Below are 22684 nucleotides of genomic sequence, written 5' to 3' on the forward strand. Positions count from 1 at the left end.
GATGGAGTGAGCGCGAACTACCTATAACCTCTGTAGCATGAGGCTTGGGTGATTTTGAACCCAGGGCCTCATCTACATGTTCCTGCTCAGTTGGCCACTCAAACTGACAGGTAGCAGCAGAGGGCAGCCAACCAGGATTAGATAAGAAAGACTTGCATTTATATAGTGCCTTTTGTCACCTTAGAACGTCCCAAAGCACTTTACAGCCAATGAAGTACCTTTGAAGTGTAGTCACTGTTGTAATATAGGGAAACGCGGCAGCGAATATGCGCACAGCAAGGTTCCACAAACAGTAATGTGATAATGACCAGATAATCTGTTTTAGTGATATTGGCAGAAGGATAAATATTGGCCAGGACATCGGGGAGAACTCCCCTGCTCTTCTTTGAAATAATGCCACGGGATCTTTTACATCCACCTGAGAGAGCAGACGGGGCTTTGGTTTAACGTCTCACTGGCGGGGTGTGGGTGGTGGTTGGGAGAGTGTAGCGATCGGGTAGAGAGAAGCCCAGGGCCGGGGAGGCCTGAAGCTTCTATGTGGGGCCTGGAGGCGAACTCCTGCTCCACCTTGTCACATGAATAAAAAAAAATTTTTTTAATTCATGATTGCAAAAAATTATATCCTTCGGCCTCTTCTGGCCCTGATTCTATTTCCCGTCAGCTTTACCACATTAATCTTCCCCGCTCAGGCATCCGGTTAAAATCACAGTCAGGCCCCGGTGACATCAGCACGACATATTCACAGAAGGACCCCGACAGTTTCCAGCAGGTGTCCTTCCCGCCTCCTCAGAAGAGCAGAAAACTGAAGACGGGAAGGGAGAGGGCAGTCAGAGGGTAGGTCCGCTGGCCCATTTTTTAACCGTGCCTGGTTTCTGACAGGAGGGCAGGGTTCAAACGGCCCCTGTATTGTATGCACCTGTGAGTATACCCACAGGTTTGTAGAGCTGTTGGTCCTCGTAGGACTGCTCCTGGGCACGGCCAAGGGTGCCATCAGCCGGTCCAGGCAGCAGGTGGTCGAGGGGGTCGTTCAGCCTGACTGCCTGCCTCTCTTCCGCACCTACATCCGAGCCAGGGTGTCCCTGGAGATGGAGCACGCGGTGTCCACCGGTACGCTCGCGGCCTTCCGCAAGAGGTGGGCGCCGGAGGGACTGGAGTGCATCATCACCCCGGCAACCAAATTTTAATTTGATTTTATATGTTTTAAAGTTTAATTTGTTTTATTGCCGGTTTTAGTGTCCCCCTCCCCTTTTATAGGGGGCACTCGTATATATTTACCTTTTAGAGCCCACAAAAAACCCCACAAAAAAAACCCTAAAAAAAAACTAAAAAGGGCCTTGAAAAATGTTTGAAGTGTCCCCCAGATAAGGGGACACTTGATTTAACTGTTTGTTGATTTAACTGTTTGTTTTGTGCAACCAAAAAGAGTTGTAGAGCTGTTGGTTCCTTGAGAGGTGGGCACCAGAGGGACTGGAGTGCATCATTTCAACAGGGAACAAAATGTTAATTTAATTTGATTCGTTAAGGTTCCCTTTAATGTTTGTTAGTTAATTTTGGGGGGGGTTTATGCCTTTACAAAAGGGGGCACTTGAATTAACATTCTACCAAAATAGTTGTAGAGCTGTTGATGGCCGTTCCAAGGAGGCAGGGGTCCCCAATGGAGTGCTCCCTACGCGGGAGTCCTCCCTCTATTTATTGGGGATGTGGCCTGGAGGGTGTTGCACAGAGCAGTCCCATGCAATAAGTTTTTAAGTCGGTTTATGGATTCCCAGGCCATCTGCAATTTCTACGGCCTGGAAGAGTCCGTGTTCCATGTGTATGTAAAGTGTGTGAGGTTGCAGCCTCTCTTCCATTATTTGAAGAAGCTGCTCCTCAAATTCTGGTTGCACTTCAGTCCCACACTCCTGATCTTTGGGCACCCTGTGCGGAGGGGAGCGGGCAGGAATGAGGGCCTCCTGGTAGGACTGCTCCTGGGCCTGGCCAAGGTAGCCATTAACCGGTTCAGGCAGCGGGCGGTCGAGGGGGTCGTTCAGCCTGACTGCCTGCCTCTCTTCTGCGGCTACGTTCGCGCCAGGGTGTCCCTGGAGATGGTACACTTGCGGCCTTCCGCAAGAGGTGGGCACGGGTGGGACTGGAGTGCATCATCACCTCCGGAAACAGAATTTTAATTTGATTTGACAAGGTTCCCTTGTTAATTTGTGGGTTTTGGTCTCCTTACAAAAGGGGGTACTTGATTTAAAGTTATACTAGTAATAGTTGTAAAGCTGTTGTGTTGGGAGTGGCTTAGCCAGTCACGTGATGTTCACAAGACCCAATAAAACCCCACCCAGTTGGTTTCGGGGGATCCACGATGAGGTATGCAGTTGTGAGCCTGGTGGATGAGCTAGTAATGTGTCATGTGATTGTCAATCATTTTGCTAATAAACCAACTAGTTCTTAATAGCAATGTGTTGATATGAATTCTTAAGCAAAGAACCCATGATGCAAATATATTACACCCCTATATTTTTCTAATACAAGTGAAGGAATGTTCTGTCTATCTTATCCTTTAAGTTTCACAGCCTGTGTAATATTCTTTTTCACGTGTCGGGACTTGTCTTGAAGTGCCAGCACTCTGGGGCGAGGTCTGCCTTTCTGTAACTGATGGTCATCTTTTGCTCATATGAGTCACATGAAAGACCCACAGAGAGAAAGACTGAGAGATCAGCAAACAGAACCGATATGAGTTTGCTGAAGGATTAGGGCGTGTTTGACATTCTGTGTAGGCTTTCCTTAAAAGGCACACAGGTCGTCACGAAACCATTGGCAGACATGCCTTCAGCTGTCTCGGTCCTAAGCCACAGTATTCCCTCCACAAACCTCGCTATCTCCTTAAAACCTACTTCTTTGACCAAGCTTTTGGTCACCTGACCTAATGTCTCCTTGTTTGGCTTGGTACCAATTTTTTGTTGTCTGATTATGCTCCTGTGAAGCTCCTCGGGACGCTTTACTACATTAAAGGCGCTATATAAATGCAAGTTGTCGCTGTTTACATATCCTAGCTGTTCTATTAAATGGCAGACAGCGTGTCGCCAAATATTTAAAAATTTGATTCGGTTGCACCCATGACGTTTGTGCTGCCGGGCCAGCTCAACATGACATATCATTAGAAAAGAGATTTTACTGAGCAGATGGGAGGTTCATATGCAAGAGGTGTTCCTGTAAGGGACAGCCGGAGTTCAACATACCTTGCACTGTAAGTACATTATCTCAAATTGTCCTCTGCCATCGGTTGAAATGATCTGCATGACATACGAGCTGCTGAAACACTTCTCGTCGACTTTCTCTATCGCTCTGATCTTGGACAACGCAATAAACGCACTTTTCTGTAAAATGGATGAAACAGTGCATTCAAAACAAGTCACCTTATTTGAGCTACGAGGCTGAGGTTTGCCACATTTAATCGGGAAAAGTCTTTCAATGGAGGATCTGTGCAGGATGGAGTGCAGGAGGGGGAGGGCATCCAATAGAGAGTGGGCCATGGAACCTGTTGCCATTCAGAACTCATTTACTGTTGGCCTTTTAACAAAACCTATGATGTGGGTGTTGCTGACAAGGCCGGTATTTATTGCACATCCCTAGTTGCCCTGGCGAAGGTGGTGGTGAGCATTTTTGAACCGCTGCAGTCCGTGTGGTGAAGGCGGTGAGGTAGGGAGTTCTATGGTTTTGAGCCACAACAATGAAGGAACGGTGATGTATTTCCTAGTCAGGATGGTGTGTGACTTGGAGGGGAACTTGGAGGTGATGGCATTCAATGTTCCTTGCAATTTTTGGGGAGCCGCGCATTTTTTAAATTTAAGAGACTGCAAGCCATCTGCGCGGGTCCCCTGAAGCGCTGCATGGCTGCGCAGCTTAAAGGCAACATTGGTGGTACTCCCATGCACCTGCTGCTGTTGTCCTTCCAGGTGGTGGAGGTTGTGGGTTTGGGAGTCTGTTTTGGACGAAATGCCTTCATCTCAGAGAGGAACCATACAGAGGGGCATGATAGGAAGAGGGCATTTTTTAGGGTTCTCCAGTAATGAGGACGTCAATGACATTGGATGTCCAGTGGGGTATAGATGAATGTTACAGTGGTATAGAGCGGGTGTTAAAGAGAGGGTGTGGTCAGATACCTGGAGGTGAATGCTGTGTTAAGCCGTGTATTACGTGTAGCCTGGTATATTTAACCAAGGGTTGAGTTATAGAGAAGGTGAGGTCTTAAGTTGGACAGTGGCTCCCACATTAGCTTCAATACAATATTAAAACTACTGAAAAATTCACGTACCTTTGCATTAGCCATTTTGGCATAAGAGAGTACTTCACAATTTAAGCAAAAATAATGCTTTTTGAAGTGAGACGATGTTAGGATTCCCCTCTCCTTGGCTCTGTGCATCAATAAATATCCTTCTTTAATGGTGGATGCTGTTTGTAGCGTCTCTCGTTTCTGGGATTCCAGTTCTGGAAAGAAGCAGGCACCAAAAGGACTGACTGGTGGATTTTGATTCACTAACTGTAGAGAAGCAAGTCTTCTCACTTCGTTCCCCCTTTCCACTCATTGCCCTTCCGCACTGTGGACCCTCCCAAACTGAGAGGCCGGAGGGGTGACCTTCTCCCAGCCTCTGGCAGCGCTGTTGTTTAACCCTCCAGCAGGGGGCATGCCAGGGAGCTTCTTCTACGAACAACATACAAACAATGGCGGACAGGTAAAGAGCATCTGGTCCATCAAGCCTGTCCCACTCCCGCAAAATACTATGGCCCAAACACCTGTATTGAAATCAGGTGTAATGGCACTGTACTGGGCCAGACCAGAGCTTGTGCAGGCAGAAATTGGAGTGGTCCCCGGTTCCCCCTCCCTTTGCTTCCGTCTCATTTATCATACACAGGATTTTACATTGGCGATGGGGGCTAAACACCTCTTGCACGCGCCCCGTACAGTCCTGATATTGCTGCGACTGATGGGATGATGCGAGCAGGCTTACGCAGCGTGCCAGCAGCTCAGCCTGGCAGGAGTGGGTCCCACACATTTCGACAAGGCTAGTGTTTTTGCAAACGGGCCCCACTTTTGTCAAAATTCTTCCTCGGACATCAGTTATCTGGCTTTCCTGCTAACCTTGCTCCCCATAGCCCCCGCCGTCAGCAGGCATCACACTCAGTGGCCCCGACCCTAGGAATTTGGCGAGAGCAGGATCATAAACCTGCTCCGCCCAAGTACTCTGCAGAGTGGGACTCGTGCACTTGCAGCGTCCATTTGTACCATGGCTGTAGCTCCTGTAACAATGTGGTCACCAGTCTGATAGCACATCTTCACAAGTCTGCTTCTTTCAGCCGAGCCACCTCCCTAAGCTTTCACATCTGTTAGCGTCAAACCTGAGCTGTACAAGGGTGCCAAACGGCTAAAGGAGCAAGTAACTGAGCCCCAAGGCCTGATGCGACAGATTCGATACCTGCTCTGTGCTGATCTTAGCCACGGTGTCAGTATTTAGTCTGCAGTGGGCTTTGGCTGCCTTAGAAGGAGGGAAAATCCACCCGGGGTCTACCTTATTGATCCCGACAGAAACCCTATACTGGAAACATCAGGTTGTGATGCTTCCTACGTTTGAATAGCTGGGCAACGATTACTGTCTCGGCTCACACATGGAGAATGTCCACTCAAGGAGTTATCAGGGATGGACCAGCATCTGTGGAGCTGTGGCACCACGATTCAATGCCATCAGGAGAAATTAGCAGATTAAAGGTGGGGGGGCGGGGGTGGAAGTGTCAGGAAACCCTATCAGACACAGGCCCCTGACTGTCACACTGGGCTGAATAATTTGGCAACATTTCATCTCACTGTACCGTTCAAATTACAATAACAACAAATTGTATTTATATAGCACCTTTAACATAGTAAAACAGCCCAAGGTGCTTCACAGGAGTGTTATCAGACTGTATTTAATGCCAAGCTACATAAGGAGATATTAGGATAGGTCACAAAAGCTTGGTCAAAGAAGTAGCTTTTAAGGAGCGTCTTAAAGGAGGAGAGAGAGGCAGAGAGCTTTAGGGAGGAAATTCCACAGCTTAAAGCATAGACAGCTGAAAGCATGGGCACCAGAGGTGTAGCGATGAAAATCAGGGATACGCAAGAGACCATAATTGGAGGAGTACAGAGATCGCAGAGAATTGTAGGGCTGGAGGAGGTTACCGCGATAGGGAGGGGCGAGGCCATGGATGGTTTTGAACACCAGGATGATCATTTAAAAATCCAGGCGCTTGAGGACCGGAAGCCAATGTGGGTCAGCGAGCACAGGCGTGATGGGTGAACGGGACTTGGTGGGAGTTAGGACACGGGTAGCAGAGTTTTGGATGAGCTTAAGTTTACGTAGAATGCAGGGACATCGGCCAGGAGAGCATTGGAATAGTCGAGTCTAGAGGTAACAAAGGCATGGATGAGGGTTTCAGCAGCGGATGAGTTGAGGCAAAGGTGGAGTTGGGTGATGTTAGGGAGATGGAAATAGGCGATCTTAGTGATGAAGCGGATATGTGGTTGGTGTGATGTATGCCCCTGTGAGTATGCTCACGGGTTTGTAGAGCTGTTGAGTTGTGAGTGGCTTAGCCAGTCACGTGATGTTCACAAGACTCAATAAAACCCCAGCCAGTTGGGTTCGGGGGATCCATGATGAGGCAGGTGGCTGTGAGCCTGGTGGATGAACTGGTAATGTGTAGTGTGATTGTTCAACCGTTTGCTAATAAACCAACTAGTTCTTAATAACAATGTGTTGCTATGAATTCTTAAGAAAAGAACCCATGAAGCAAATACATTGCAGGGGGAAGCTCATCTCGGGGCCAAGTAAGACTCCATGGTTGGGAAGAGTCTGGTTCAGCCTCAGATGGTGAGAGGGATGGAGTCAGTGGCGAGGAAAAGGAGTTTGTGGCAGAGACTTCTCAACATTCAGTTGGAAGAAATTTCTGCTTATCCAACACTGGATGTCGGACAAGCAGCGTGACAAACCAGAATGACAAAATTGTAGAACTACAACACTTGAAATCACAACTTCAGTTCAGAATGATGAATAATTTAATTCTGCTTGCTCGATCGCCCCTTTTACCCGTTTTCTCTCGACCCCATTTTGATTTTTTAAAATAAAAATTGTCATTTAAATCCTGATCGACCTCATCTGCTGCAAGGACTCAGCCACTACCAGGGTTCCAACTGAATCGTGTGTAAATATAATGTACGGCCCGATCCTCAGCCTTTGCATCAACGACTGTGAAATGTTAACCAAGATTGATCAGCCATCGTCTGGTTAGATCCCACAACCTGTTTAAACATGAGATCACACAAGGGGCCATGTCCCTCGTCGCCACCTGCCCATCAGGTGCGAGCGGCTGAGATTGCGAACAGACTATGGGGTCAAGCGGGACGATATATCGTGAACTTGGGCACTGAAGCTGGATTCGTAGCTTGTACAGTTTTAGCAAATTACTTTTTTTCCTTAAAGATTCAATTTTTAATCTTGGGGTGGGGGAGGGGACAGTATGATGCGCTCTGTTGCCATGGTAGGTTGCTAAGTGTCTGAGCGACCCTACCAATCACGCCATTGTACTGTTTGATTGCTTAAGTTGCGATTAGTTATAATTCTTCCTCTGAATGGAAAATCAATCAGACGCCGTCTCTTGTTGAATAGGCAAGGAAAATCAGAAGAATGGGCCCACATCCAAACATCCCACATTATCCAATGGATCTAGCAATACCGGAATGGAGACAATAGGTAGTTGATTAGTCAATGCCAGTACCTGAAGATTGATTAATGCATTGTTTCAGTGAAATGCATCTTTACAGAGTTCTGAATGTATTCACCTTCATCCTCCTCAATGTCAATTAGCTTGATGATGAAGTCTTTAAAGCACGTGACTCCTTGGAGAATATGGGGCTGTAGTGGTGCCATCCAGGTTTCCTTCCCCCGGGCTATGTTGGTATCCATGTTGCCGATACTTTGGATTGCCTACAAGACAGAAGGTCGGACAGTCTGCGCTTTATGCCATTCACTGTCAAAGGATGATGTAAAGAGGTTAAAAAAACCCTGCATTTCTATAGCGCCTTTCATACCTCGGGACATCCCAAAGCCCTTTCCAGCCAATGAAGTACTTTTTGGCGGTGCAGTCACTGTTGTAATTTAGGAAACGCAGTAGCCAATTTGAGCACAGCAAACTCCCACAAATAGTAATGTGATAATGACCAGATAATCTGCTTTTAGTGATGTTGGTAAAGGGTTAAATATTCCCTTTCACATTTTGTTGCTGCTGTTACGTGGTCTGTGTTTCCTGATGATCTGGTTCTGATGTTCCAACGCTTGACAGGGTCAATGCAGGGAGGTTGTTTCCCCTGACAGGGGAGTCTAGAACCAGGGGTCATAGCCTCAGAATAAGGAGTCGGCCATTTAGAACTGAGATGAGGAGAAACTTCTTCACTCACAGAGTGGTGAATCTTTAGAATTCTCTACCCCAGGGGGCTGTGGAGGCTCAGTCTTTGAGGATATTCAAGACAGAGATCGATAGATTTTTGAATATTAAGGGAATCAAGGGATATGGGGATAGTGCAGGAAAGTGGAGTTGAGGTAGAAGATCAGCCATGATCTGATTGAATGGTGGAACAGGCTCGAGGGGCCGAATGGCCTACTCCTGCTCCCAATGTTCTGATATTCCTGTTTATTGTACAAGCTTCTCCCACTGTTTTCTTCATCTCACCGTGCTTCAACTTGTTGAGCTTTTATGCTCTGTACTCTTGGCATAAAAGACACTAATTATGCTCGTCTTTGACTGATTCAATTAAAATGTCTGACCTTTTAATAGTTCACTACCCTTTGTGTCTGCTTAATGTGTGCACGGTCATATGGCACATCATTTTCTATTTAAACATAAACACATGTTGTAGAATCATCTTCATTCTTTAAATACTCACTGAGCCAGTTAATTTTGACTCTGTAAATGTCCAATGATGTGTGTGTTTTTGATGTTATCATGGGATGTTTGGTTCATTTATGTTGTTTGTCTCACCCTTGTTCTTTTTCTTTGGAGTGTTCTGGTTGTGGGCTGCTTATCGAATCATACAACACAGAAAGATGCCATTCAGCCCATCATGCCTGCATCGGCTCTTTGAAAGAGCTGTCCAATTCGCCCCACTCCCCCACTCTTTCCCCATACTTTCCCTTTTCAATTTTATATCCAATTTCCCTTTGAAAGTTACTATTGAATCTGCTTCCACTAAACTTTCAGGCAGTGCATTCCAGATCACAACTTGCTGCGTAAATAACATCTCTGCATCTCCTCTCTGGTTCTTTTACCAATTTTCTTAAATCTGTGGGGGAATGGGACGAACATTTAGGAAGGATAGACAGAAAGGAAAAGGAGGCGGGGTGGCATTGCTGGTTAAAGAGGAAATTAATGCAACAGTAAGAAAGGACATTAGCTTGGATGATGTGGAATCGGTATGGGTGGAGCTACGGAATACCAAAGGGCAGAAAACACTAGTGGGAGCTGTGTACAGACCACCAAACAGTAGTAATAAGGTTGGGACAGCATCAAACAAGAAATTAGGGATGCATGCAATAAAGATACGGCAGTTATCATGGGTGACTTCAATCTACATATTGATTGGGCTAACCAAACTGGTAGCATTTCCTGGAGTGTATTAGGGATGGTTTTCTAGACCAATATGTCGAGGAACCAACTAGGGAGCTAGGCTGGGTGATGTGTAATGAGAAAGGACTAATTAGCAACCGTGGGGAAGAGTGACCATAACATGGTAGAATTCTTTATTAAGGTGGAGAGTGACACAGTTAATTCAGAGACTAGGGTCCTGAACTTAAGGAAAGGTAACGTCGATGGTTTGAGGCATGAATTGGCTAGAATAGACTGGCACATGATACTTAAAGGGTTGACGGTGGGTAGGCAATGGCAAACATTTAAAGATTACGTGGATGAACTTCAGCAATTGTACATCCCTGTCAGGAGTAAAAATAAAACGGGGAAGGTGGCTCAACCGTGGCTAACAAGGGAAATTAAGGATAGTGTTAAATCCAAGGAAGAGGCATATAAATTGACCAGAAAAAGCAGCAAACCTGAGGACTGGGAGAAATTTAGAATTCAGCAGAGGGCGACAAAGGGTTTAATTAAGAGGGGGAAAATAGAGTACGAGAAGAAGCTTGCTGGGAACATAAAAACTGACTGCCAAAGCTTCTATAGATATGTAAAGAGAAAAAGATTAGTGAAGTCAAACATAGGTCCCTTGCAGTCGGATTCAGGTGAATTTATAATGGGAAACAAAGAAATGGCAGACCAATTGAACAAATACTTTGATTCTGACTTCATGAAGGAAGACACAAATAAACTTCCGGATGTACTAGGGGACCAAGGGTCTAGTGAAAAGGAGGAACTGAAGGATATCCTTATTAGGCGGGAAATTGTGTTAGGGAAATTGATGGGATTGAAGACCGATAAATCCCCGGGGCCTGATAGTCTGCATCCCAGAGTACTTAAGGAAGTGGCCCTAGAAATAGTGGATGCATTGGTGATCATTTTCCAACAGTCTATCGACTCTGGATCAGTTCCTATGGACTGGAAGGTAGCTAATGTAACACCACTTTTTAAAAAGGGAGGGAGAGAGAAAGCGGGTAATTATAGACCGGTTAGCCTGACATCAGTAGTGGGGAAAATGTTGGAATCAATTATTAAGGATGAAATAGCAGCGCATTTGGAAAGCAGTGACAGGATCAGTCTAAGTCAGCATGGATTTATGAAAGGGAAATCATGCTTGACAAATCTTCTGGAATATTTTGAGGGTGTAACTAGTAGAGTGGACAAGGGAGAACCAGTGGATGTGATGTATTTGGACTTTCAAAAGGCTTTTGACAAGGTCCCACACAAGAGATTTGTGTGCAAAATCAAAGCACATGGTATTGGGGGTAATATACTGACGTGGATAGAGAACTGGTTGGCAGACAGGAAGCAGAGAGTCGGGATAAATGGGTCCTTTTCAGAATGGCAGGCAGTGACTAGTGGAGTACCGCAGGGCTCAGTGCTGGGACCCCAGCTCTTTACAATATACATTAATGATTTAGATGAAGGAATTGAGTGTAATATCTCCAAGTTTGCAGATGACACTAAGCTGGGTGGCGTTGTGAGCTGTGAAGGGGACGCTAAAAGGCTGCAGGGTGACTTGGACAGGTTAGGTGAGTGGGCAAGTGCATGGCAGATGCAGTATAATGTGGATAAATGTGAGGTTATCCACTTTGGGGGCAAAAACACGAAGGCAGAATATTATCTGAATGGCGGCAGATAGGAAAAGGTGGCGGCAGATAGGAAAAGGGGAGGTGCAACGAGACCTGGGTGTCATGGTTCATCAGTCATTGAAAGTTGGCATTCAGGTACAGCAGGTGGTGAAGAAGGCAAATGGTATGTTGGCCTTCATAGCTAGAGGATTTGAATATAGAAGCAGGGAGGTGTTACTGCAGTTGTACAGGGCCTTGGTAAGGCCTCACCTGGAATATTGTGTTCAGTTTTGGTCTCCTAATCTGAGGAAGAACGTTCTTGCTATTGAGGGAGTGCAGCGAAGGTTCATCAGACTGATTCCCGGGATGGCTGGACTGATATGAGGAGAGACTGGATCAACTGGGCCTTTATACATTGGAGTTTAGAAGGATGAGAGGGGATCTCATAGAAACATATAAGATTTTGACGGGACTGGACAGGTTAGATGTGGGTAGAATGTTCCAGATGTTGGGGAAGTCCAGAACCAGGGGACACAGTCTTAAGATAAGGGGTAGGCCATTTAGGACTGAGTTGAGGAGAAACTTCTTCACTCAGAGAGTTGTTAGCCTGTGGAATTCCCTGCCGTAGAGAGTTGTTGATGCCAGTTCATTGGGTATATTCAAGAGGGAGTTAGATATGGCCCTTACGGCTAAGGGGATCAAGGGGTATGGAGAGAAAGCAGGAAAGGGTACTGATGGAATGATCAGCCATGATTTTATTGAATGGTGGTGCAGGCTTGAAGGGCCGAATACTCCTGCACCTATTTTCTATGTTTCTATGTGTCCTCTATTTACCAACATACCCACCAGTGGAAACCGTTTCTCCTTATTTACTCTATCAAAACCACTCATCATTTTGAACACCTCTATTAAATCTCCCCTTAGCCTTCTCTGCTCTAAGGAGGAGAACAACCCCAGCTTCTCTAGCCTCCCCACGTTCCGACTCCTGCAACTCCTTCAGGCATTGTTCAATGCAGAGCATTATGTATATTTGTCAGGACTGACACTACGACACAAACACAGGAGTACCAGGCCTCTCACCCCTAGAAAATTACCAGTCATTCATTGAAGAGAGTCACCCATCTTTCATGGCTCCTGCAGCATGGTGCAGAACTGGTTCTCAATATGCTGATTCCTCCCATAGTTACAGAGAGTGTCAGTAAACAGAAGCAGGCTGACCAGGGTCTGGATCTGACCAGAGTGATAGGAACAAAGGAACAGGAGGAGGCCATCCAGCCCCTCGAGCTTGTTCCGCCATTCAATGAGATCATGGCTGATCTATGATCTAACTCCATATACCTGCCTTTGGCACATATCCCTTAATACCTTTGGTTAACAAAAAGCTATCAATCTCCGATTTAAAATTAACAATTGATTTACTATCAATTGCCATTTGTGGAAGAGAATTCCAAACCTCTACCACCCTATGTGTATAGAGGTGTTTCCTAATTTCACTCCTGAACGCTCTGGCTCTCGTTTTTAGGGCTGGGTTTTAGGCTTTTCTATTTTCGGGGCAAAAACGGAGGCGGGGTGGGAACGTTACCGGCCGAGAATAGTTTGCGCTTTAGTAAGGAAGTTTGGGCATCTGGGCCCTGCACCAGGGGGCGCAGTGCGAAGGGAGGCGTTGGACAACTTTCGAGGCGCAAGGATTGGAAACTCATGAACTAAAGTGCCGGGCCGTGTGCGCTCCGAGAGAGGCCATGGGGACAGGGGGGAGAACCTGAACAAAAAACACAAAAACATTCCCAAAACATTGCCCACACTACCACAACACAAATCACTGAAAAAATTAATAGAACAAACACTCGATTTATCTTTACAGCACATTACCTTCCTCACTGCCGGCGGTATGACTGGACCGCTCTGGTTTCCCAAGCGGCTATTGTGAGGCGCGATTCCAGGCGTACTAGTCGGGTTCGAGTCAAAACTCAGACGGTGTCGCAATTGGAGGTGTTGTATACCCGGTGCAGCTCTCCCCGGCTGTGTTGCTTAGCTCCGCCGCAAAACCCAGCCTGAGGATCTTGACCGGACGCAGGAAACCTCGCCACCTCATTTCACGCCGCTCCGAGGCGAAATCCAGAGCGCAAAGGACAATAAAATCCAGCCCTTAGACTATGCCCCCTAGTCCTTGAATCCCCAAATGATAAAACTCTAATGGGAAAAAAGGTCTCTGCTTGTTAAGTATGTCCTGGTGGCAAGACTACAGGGTCACTTCACTGACTCTGGGTTGGAGACATAGTTACAAATTTAGGCAGGAGAAGACCATTGGCCCATTGGCCCATTGGCCCATCGGCCCATCGGCCCAACTCTCCAACTTCCCACAAGATTATCATGACACATTTCTGAATACAATAACCCTGACTGCTCCTTACTGACAGGAGCTTTGGCCCCACCCATCACAGGTTCTTGTTCCAAGCTGGTAGCCTCTTCCACATTTCCCTCCTCTGTACCGACATACCCTAATTCGCACCAAGTCCCGCTCACCCATAACCCCTGTGCTCGCTGACCTTCATTGGCCCCCAGTCCTCGGCTGCTTCGATTTGAAAATCGGCATCCTTGTGGTCAAATCCCTCCATGGCCTCGCTCCCTCCCTATCTCTGTAACCTCCTCCAGCCCCACAACCCTCAGATCTCTGTGCTCTTCCAATTCTGGCCTCTTGTGCAACCCTGATTTTCGACGCTCCGTGCCTTTGGTTGCTTAAGCCCTAATCTCTGGAATTCCCTCCATAAGCCTCTCTGCCTCCCCCTCCTACCTTCACCCTCCTTAAAAGCTACCTCTTTGACCAAGTCACCTATCCTTATGTCTCCTTCTTTGGCTCATTGATTACATTCTTGTGAAGCACCTTGGGATATTTTACTATGTCAAAGGCGCTATATAAATGCAAGTTGTTATTGTTGGTGGCCTATCTCTGATCCACAATCCATCCTGACATCCTTCCATCTTTAAACTGATAAAATTAATGCAGCTCTCGTGGCCGCACTATAGTTCTTGCTGGTGTTTAATGCCACCATTGGCTGAGCTGAAGTCAGTACTGAGCACCTCAGGGTCTATAATGAGTAACTAGCATTGACTGCCTGACAGCTAATACTTACACCGTTTCGTTTTGATTGACTTATTACATGTGGTGCCAGGCAAAAGGGAATTTCCTGGAAAATCAGTGAGTGCTTCAACATTGACAAATGCTACAAGTTTCAAGATCAAGGTCTTGAGTTTCCGTTTGGTGCGCAATCAACACATTGCGCCCAAAATCCACCCGCGTGGCCAATGTGAAATTGTACAAACTCGTGAACATAAGCCCAAGTGTGAAATCGGCCATGAGTCATTCATTGGCTTAAAAATGGCAATATTTGGGCACAATGTAGTTATGGGCGAAACTCATTTATGCCGAACATTTTCCGATCCTTTGTGCTATTTGACGTGGATCTGCCCAGATGAAGCTGTTATTGGGACAGAAATCATGCGGAAACACCAGGCCCTACGCAGCACTTTCAGGGACTGATTCCCTGCTCCTGCCGGGAGTGACTCTCACCGGGAGCGCACTGCAAGTGCACAAAATGCAATTTTTCATCCACTAAATTAGTTTCACACCTGTATACCTACATCATCTTGAGGGTGCGCAGGGAAATGGAAGAAAAAAAAAGACTTGCATTTATATAGCGCTGTTCACGACCACTGGACGTCTCAAAGCACTTTACAACTAATGAAGCACTTTTGGAATGTGGTAATTGTTGTAATGAAGGAGAATTAACTCTGGCACGGGTGCAGTAATAATTGGCATTTTTTTTTAAACCCAGAAGTGGCTAATTCATACTAGATATCGTCAAGCCACCGACTCCCAGGACAGCTCACCTTGGCCAGAAGCAGTAACGTCCTGCTGGTCCGTGCATCTGCATGTTTAGGGCGTAGGTAGAAGAGCTTGGGAGACATGATAGCCGGTGAGAAGAAGCGTAAGCACAGAAAGCTGGTGACTGCGATGTACTTGATATTCTGTATGGAAAGCAACAGGAGGATTAATAGGAGCACAACATCTCTGGGTCCACTGGCACTTTGGTAGAGCTATCCCACTCCTCTGCTCTTTCTCCATAGTCCTGGGAATTTCTTCCGTTCGAGTATATATCCACTTTCCTTTTGAAAGTTACTATTGAATCTGCTTCCCCCACCCTTTCAAGCAGTGCATTCCAGATCATAACAACTCACTGCATATAGTATGGCACTGAGTTTAAAAAGAAAGAAAGACTTGGATTTATATAGCACCTTTAATGGCCACCGGACGTCTCAAAGCGCTTTACAGCCAATTAATTACTTCTGGAGTGTGGTCACTGTTGTAATGTGAAAAACGGGGCAGCCAATTTGCACACAGCAAGCTCCCACAAACAGCAATGTGATAATGACCAGATAATCTGTTTTGGTTATGTTGTTTGAGGGAGAAATATTGTCCAGGACACTGGGGATAACTCCCCTGCTTTTCTCTGAAATAGTTCCATGGGATCTTTTACGTCCACCTGAGAGGGCAGACGGGGCCTCGGTTTAACATCTCATCCAAAAGATGGCACCTCTGACAGTGCAGCACTCCCTCAGCACTGCGCTGGAGTGCCAGCCTAGGTTTTTGTGCTCAAGTTCCTGGAGTGAGACTTGAACCCACAACCTTCTGACTCAGAGGCAAGAGTGCTACCCACTGAGCCACGGCTGACACTGGAAAAGTAATTAACACAGCGTTTAAAAAAAACCCATCAATGCTGAAGTTCTGACATAAAAGCAGAAAATGCTGGAAACACAGAGCAGACCAGTAAACATCCAAAAGGAGAATTTTTAAAAAGGCTATATTTTTGGGGGCATGCATGCTTCATCAGAATCAGGCATTTTAGTTACACTGGGGAACGAAATAGAGAAAGGGGCCAAAAGAATGTTCCAGCTATGGTCACCCTGATAGCCCAAATAACCAGCTATTGGTTTGGTGAAGGACTTCCTAAGCATGAGCATTTGTGACAGTGCTTGACTGAGTGAGGGCTTCTTGAGTAGAACTGCTGGTATAATACTCATGTATTATAACTTCTGTTTGAGGTTGAACCAGACTGTTCACTATCTTGATGTCATATTTGACCCTGAAATTAGCATTCGACCATATATCCACAGCATAACTAAGACTGCCTATTTTGCCTGTCTCCGCCCCTGCCTCAGCTCATCCGCTGCTGAAGCCCTCATCCATGCCTTTGTTACCTCTCGGCTTGACTATTCCAACGCACTCCTGGCTGGCCTCCCACATTCTACCCTGCGTAAACTAGAGGTGATCCAAAACTCGGCAGCCCATGTCCTAACTCGCAGCAAGTCCTGCTCACGCATCACCCTTGTGCTCGCTGACCCACACTGGCTTCATGTTAAGCAACGCCTCGATTTCAAAATTCTCATCCTTATTTTAAAATCCCTCCATGGCCTCGCCCCACCCTATCTCTGTAATCTCCTCCAGCCCCACAACTCCCCAAGGTATCTGCGCTCCTCTAATTCTGCCCTCCTGAGCATCCCTGATTATAATCGCTCAACCATTGGTGGCCGTGCCTTCTGTTGCCTGGGCCCCAAGCTCTGGAACTCCCTCCCTAAACCTCTCCGCCTCTCTACCTCTCTTTCCTCTTTCAAGACTCTCCTTAAAACCTACCTCTTTGACCAAGCCTGCGCTGATTTCTATTTATGCGGCTCGGTGTCAAATTTTTATCTTACAATACTCCTGTGAAGCACATTGGGACGTTTCACTATGTTAAAGGTGCTATATAAATACAAGTTGATGTTTTTTGTACATGGAATATGTCTAGAATTCCATCCATTCGTAGTCAACGGATGAAAACCCGAAGCCCAAGAATTGGAGGCCTCTGCCTTGGGCTGTCTGGAACCAGCCGTGTGTGTGTGTAAGACCAGTCCGGACTCGAGACTAGCAGCTCTGCCGAGCTCCGCTGACACTTGAGCAATAAGTCATTTTTCTAAAGCCCTGCCGATGGATTTCTTTTTCCATTTGAAATTAAACTCAGAACTTCGTAATTCTTTTAAAATACACATACAATCCACCATAAAGATTCAAAAATGCTGTGTATAATTCACTATTTAATTGTGTTCTGGAGCAAAAAAAAACCCAACCCTGCTGATGATGTGTTCCTCCTGCCCTTTCACTCACGGTGCGGACCTTGACAGTCCCAAGGGATCAGCGGCTAGCTGGTATTTCACTGAGGTATTTGGTATTAAAAAAAAATAGTAAGGAATGTCCTAATGGCTTGTGAAACATGTTGTGATATATTTGTCATCCAGCCTTCTTCTGCTCTGTTTTGAGTCCATCACAAAGAGTAATGGATGGAAGAGCAGGGACAATGTCTGGTTTCATGATGAACTCAGCCATTCGAGGGAAGAGTGAGAACTCCAGGAGTGGGAACATTATTCAAATACAGAATACATTATTATTCATAAATATAAACCAGAAGATGAGTTGATGGCCATTTTATTTTAAAGATGTATTATCCTCTAGTTCCTGCCCTCATTCTGTTTTTCATTGCTGGTCGTAATGTGGGTGAGATGGTGGGTAAATTAGCCATCCCCGTCTATTTACTAATTTCACTCTGAAACGATATGCCTGATGATGGGTTGTCCCTTTGATTTTCCTTTCCTTACTGTGGGGCTGTGCATGGCCATGCTGCGTGCTTTCTGAGGGCAGCACAGTGGAGATAGGGAACTCAGAGGAGGGGACATACATCTGAATCCCACATGTTGGAATTCCTGTACCAGCGCATAATTGATGTTCATTTATAGCCTTCACGTTTCTGAGTTAGTGCTGATGGCTATGGGATCCCGTGTCTGTCCACTATGTTGAATAAGTCAATGGTCACCTTCTGCAACATGGCTGTGGTGTATGAATGAGAATAGGCTCTAGTCGCCAATAGAGGCACCGAACTGAATAAAAGAGGTGAAAAAGACTAGAATCCATTCAAATACATCGGCGCATATAATATAAATGGAAAAGGATTCAACCGCACAGGAGGTCAATCAGCATGAACTAGTTTAGAGGAATGGTCACATCTGAACCACTGAGCTGCTGTTCTCTGTCAGATACTGTTGGGAAACTGCATTTTTTGTTTTTATTTCAGATTCCAGTCTGTACCGGGAGATTGAAAGAGTGAGAGACCTGACGAGAGACAATAGTCTTGAGAGAGCAGCTAAACTCAAGGCAGCTGCTGCAGTACGCACCTTGTAGTGATCCTGAGGGAATCTCTGCTCCACACTTTTAAAGAGCTCTCTGAAGGTGGCTCTGATCGTGGAAGGGCACTGTTCCACCGAGTTCACAATGGCTTCAATCAGCTCGGTCAGGTAGGACTGCAGACACTGTGTGCTCTGCTGAATGATATCCGCCTCTGTATGGCACCGATGGAGCCCTGAACAACTGAAAGAAAGATGTTATTAATATATTTATATATATCTTTTGCAATTGGCTTTCCCTTGCAGTGTGTTATTCTGCACTACTGTCGTATGTGGCTCAGAGAGATAGAAAGTGAAAAACAGAGTGAAAAAATGAAATAAAGAATACAAGGGAGTGAGAGAACGAGAGATATTGGGGCTGAAATTGCGGTGGGAGGCTTCCCGCGGGCAACTGCCTCCGACTGAAACATTTCTACGAATTTACCTGGTGGTCCGGGAGGAGCCTGGGATTCCGGTGGGGGGGCCTTCTCTTCCCGCACTGCGGAGCGTGCTCCCGCCCTCCAGGTTCTCATGCAGAAGGTGCAGCCACATGTGACTGCTCAGCCAATCAGGTAAAGTATTCTCAATTAATAGCAATGGGAACTCCGTATTTACAAGTTCTCATTGCTATTAATTGAGGGGAAAAAAACAAACACAATAACACCAAATAAAAAATTAAAAAAACACCTCACATAATTAAAATTAATTGAAATTAAAGTTAATAAATATCTTAGAGAAAAAAAATTGAGTTTTTAAAAAAATTTTAAATTATAGTTTAAAATATATTTAATGTAGTGGACAGGGTTTTTAAAAATAAAACGTGTATTTTTCATTTTATTTTGCATGTTTTAAGTGTGTTTTAAGACTCTTACTCCTGTAAAAGTAAGCTATGTACCTGCTTTTATCAGGCGCAAAAGTTTTCAGGACATTTACTGGGCAAGATATGGATAAATCCCGCAATCTTGCCCATGCGAATGTCCTCGCTCCCGAGATGCGGAAGATCTGCCAAGCTCCAGCTCGACAGATCGGAAAAGCCGGTTTTCAGCGCATGCGCATTGTGTGTTGAAAACCGGCTTTTGCGATGCATTCCCGAGTACGTAGACACTCAGCGCGGACCCGGGGAGGCCAGGATTTCAGCGCCAATGAGTTACAAAGTATATTGGATAAAATCTACAAGCGGGCAGCAGAATAAATATTAACACCAACAACAGCTTGTATTTATATACAGGTACAACGCCTCAAATCCGGCAACCCTCGGGACCGAGACCGTGCCAGTTTTCGGATTTTTCTGATTTCGGACAAGAAAACACCAGAGCATCCGAAGAGCGTACTTATGCTACTGAGACAGACAATGGTGGCGTGGGTCAAGTCGGGTCGGGCCAGGGTTGAGGGTCATTCGGCAAGGCTCGGACCGATCGCACGCCATTTAAAACCTAGCAGCGAAGCCGATAACTAGTCCGGTCATTATTGGACAATAATTCCGGACTTTATTTTACTGAATATCAAATGGGATTTTCTCAAAAATGTCCGGTTTTCAGACGATTCCGATTTTCGGACAGCCGGATTTGAGACGTTGTACCTGTCGCACCTTAAACTTTTATTTATAAAGCACCTTTAACGTAGTAAAACGTCCCAAGGTGCTTCACAACAATTTTACAATACGCTAGATATTGACCATTGAGGGAAAGAGAGAAAAAGCGGGAGAAGGACGTGTAAATAGAGGTTAAAGGCTCGGGTCTCAAGTGGTAGCCAAAATGTAATAAAATGTAGTAAAACGTCCCAAGGCGCTTCACAGCAGTGTTATATGACAAAAATTAAACAAATTTGACACCGAGCCACATAAAAAGAAATTACGGCAGATGACCAAAAGCTTGGTCAAAGAGGTATCTTTTAAGGAGCCTCTTAAAGGAGGAAAGAGAGGTGGAGAGGTTTAGGGATGGAGTTCCAGAGTTTAGGGCGCAAACAGCTGAAGGCACGGCCACCAATGTTTGAGCGATTATAATCAGGGATGCTCAAGAGGCCAGAATTAGAGGAGCGCAGGTATCTCGGGGGGTTGTGAAACTGGAGGAGATTACAGAGATAGGGAGGGGCGAGGCCATGGAGGGATTTGTAAACAAGGATGAGAATTTTTAAATTGAGGCATTGTTTAAGCGGGAGCTAATGTAGGTCAGTGAGCACAGTGATGGGTGAGCGGGACTTGGTGTAAGTTAGGACACGGGCAGCCGAGTTTTGGATGACCTCAAACTTATGTAGAGTAATTAATTGCAGACAAGTGTAAAACACATAGGAAATAAAAATGGTCAGAGTGACTGCAGCAGGTTACATACACCTCAGTGTCATTTACAGGCTTGGTTTCTATAGACTGCTTCTCATTTGGGACCTGACGGCGCTAACACAGTCTTAACTTGGAAACTATCACTGCTTTGATTTGGTTTTAACACCTATTGTTCTGCAGCAACTCCTAGAGAATGGAGTGTAGTCATACCTGTTTTATATGGCTGAATTCACAGCCCTATGGGTGCGTATGAGGTGTGCTTGCACCCATAGGGGCCCCGCAAGTTCCAGGTATAGACATGCACTGCACATGTGCCTAAACCCGGAACTTGCGATCTGTCAAGAATCCTCTTAACAGATCGTACGAATCTAATAGAAATGGGCCTCTGCGGGTGGAGAGTTTCGCTATTTGCCCAACTTCTGCCCAGTGAATGCCTGTGAAATTCTTACGACTGATAAAAGCAGGTGCAAGGCCTGTTTTTTTCAGCATAAGACTATTAAAGGACAAAAAAATGCATTTGTTTCAATAATTTAAACTTTTAAAAACCTGTGAAATAGGGTAAGTTTATTGTTAGACCCTTTAAAATATGTAAATTTATTTTTCAAAAAATTTAATTTTTGTTTTAAATAATTAATTAAATTCCATTTTGATTAATTTTAAATATGTAATGCTTTTAAAATGTATTTAAAATGTTTATGTATTTTTGGGGTATTCCTATTTATACTTATTCTGGGGAGGTCCCAGCGGATTGGAAAACTGCAAATGCAACACCCCTATTTAAATAAGGAGGCAGACAAAAAGCAGGAAACTAAAGACCAGTTAGCCTAACATCTGCGGTTGGGAAAATGTTGGAGTCCATTATTAAAAAAGCAGTAACAGGACATTTGAAAAAGCAACATTCGGTCAGGCAGAGTCAGCATGGATTTATGAAGGGGAAGTCATGTTTGACAAATTTGCTGGAATTCTTTGAGGATGTAAGGAACAAGGGAACCAGTGGATGTGGTGTATTTGGACTTCCAGAAGGCATTTGACAAGGTGTCACATAAAAGGTTACTGCACAAGATAAAAGTTCACGGGGTTGGGGGTAATATATTAGCATGGATAGAGGATTGGCTAACTAACAGAAAACAGAGAGTCGGGATAAATAGTTCATTCTCTGGTTGGCAATCAGTAACTAGTGGGGTGCCGCAGGAATCAGTGTTGGGACCCCAACTATTTACAATCTATATTAATGACTTGGAAGAAGGGACTGAGTGTAATGTAGCCAAGTTTGCTGATGATACAAAGATGGGAGGAAAAGCAATGTGTGAGGAGGACACAAAAAATCTGCAAAAGGACATAGATAGGCTAAGTGAGTGGGCAAAAATTTGGCAGATGGAGTATAATGTTGGAAAGTGTGAGGTCATGCACTTTGGCAGAAAAAAAATCAAAGAGCAAGTTATTATTTAAATGGAGAAAGATTGCAAAGTGCTGCAGTACAGAGGGACCTGGGGGTACTTGTGCATGAAACAAAAGGATAGTATGCAGGTACAGCAAATGATCAGGAAGGCCAATGGAATCTTGGCCTTTATTGCAAAGGGGATGGAGTATAAAAGCAGGGAAGTCTTGCTACAGCTATACAGGGTATTGGTGAGGCCACACCTGGAATATTGCGTGCAGTTTTGGTTTCCATATTTACGAAAGGATATACTTGCTTTGGAGGCAGTTCAGAGAAGGTTCACTAGGTTAATTCTGGGGATGAGGGGTTTGACTTACGAAGAAAGATTATGAGGGGCTTGACAAGGTGGATGCAGTGAGGATGTTTCCACTGATGGGGGAGACTAGAACTAGAGGACATGGTCTTAGAATAAGGAGCCACCCATTTAAAACAGAGATGAGGAGAAATTTCTTCTCTCAGGGG

At 45.4% G+C, this 22684-nt stretch overlaps 1 protein-coding gene across 2 annotated transcripts in view; it reads right to left on the bottom strand.

Annotated features, from left to right (window-relative positions):
* Window positions 1-22684, bottom strand: part of rasa4 (RAS p21 protein activator 4) — a 286693-nt gene that overhangs the window by 19345 nt on the left and 244664 nt on the right. For both annotated transcript variants that reach the window (XM_070857323.1, XM_070857322.1), the window contains exons 13-17: window positions 18522-18714; window positions 15150-15287; window positions 7853-7997; window positions 4301-4473; window positions 3225-3362 (exon numbers count right to left, since the gene is read on the bottom strand). In XM_070857323.1, the coding sequence (XP_070713424.1) occupies window positions 3225-3362; window positions 4301-4473; window positions 7853-7997; window positions 15150-15287; window positions 18522-18714 (787 nt within the window). The remainder of the gene's footprint in view (window positions 1-3224; window positions 3363-4300; window positions 4474-7852; window positions 7998-15149; window positions 15288-18521; window positions 18715-22684) is intronic.

The sequence above is a fragment of the Pristiophorus japonicus genome, chromosome 16, assembly GCF_044704955.1.
Source record: "Pristiophorus japonicus isolate sPriJap1 chromosome 16, sPriJap1.hap1, whole genome shotgun sequence".
Classification (NCBI taxonomy): domain Eukaryota; kingdom Metazoa; phylum Chordata; class Chondrichthyes; family Pristiophoridae; genus Pristiophorus; species Pristiophorus japonicus.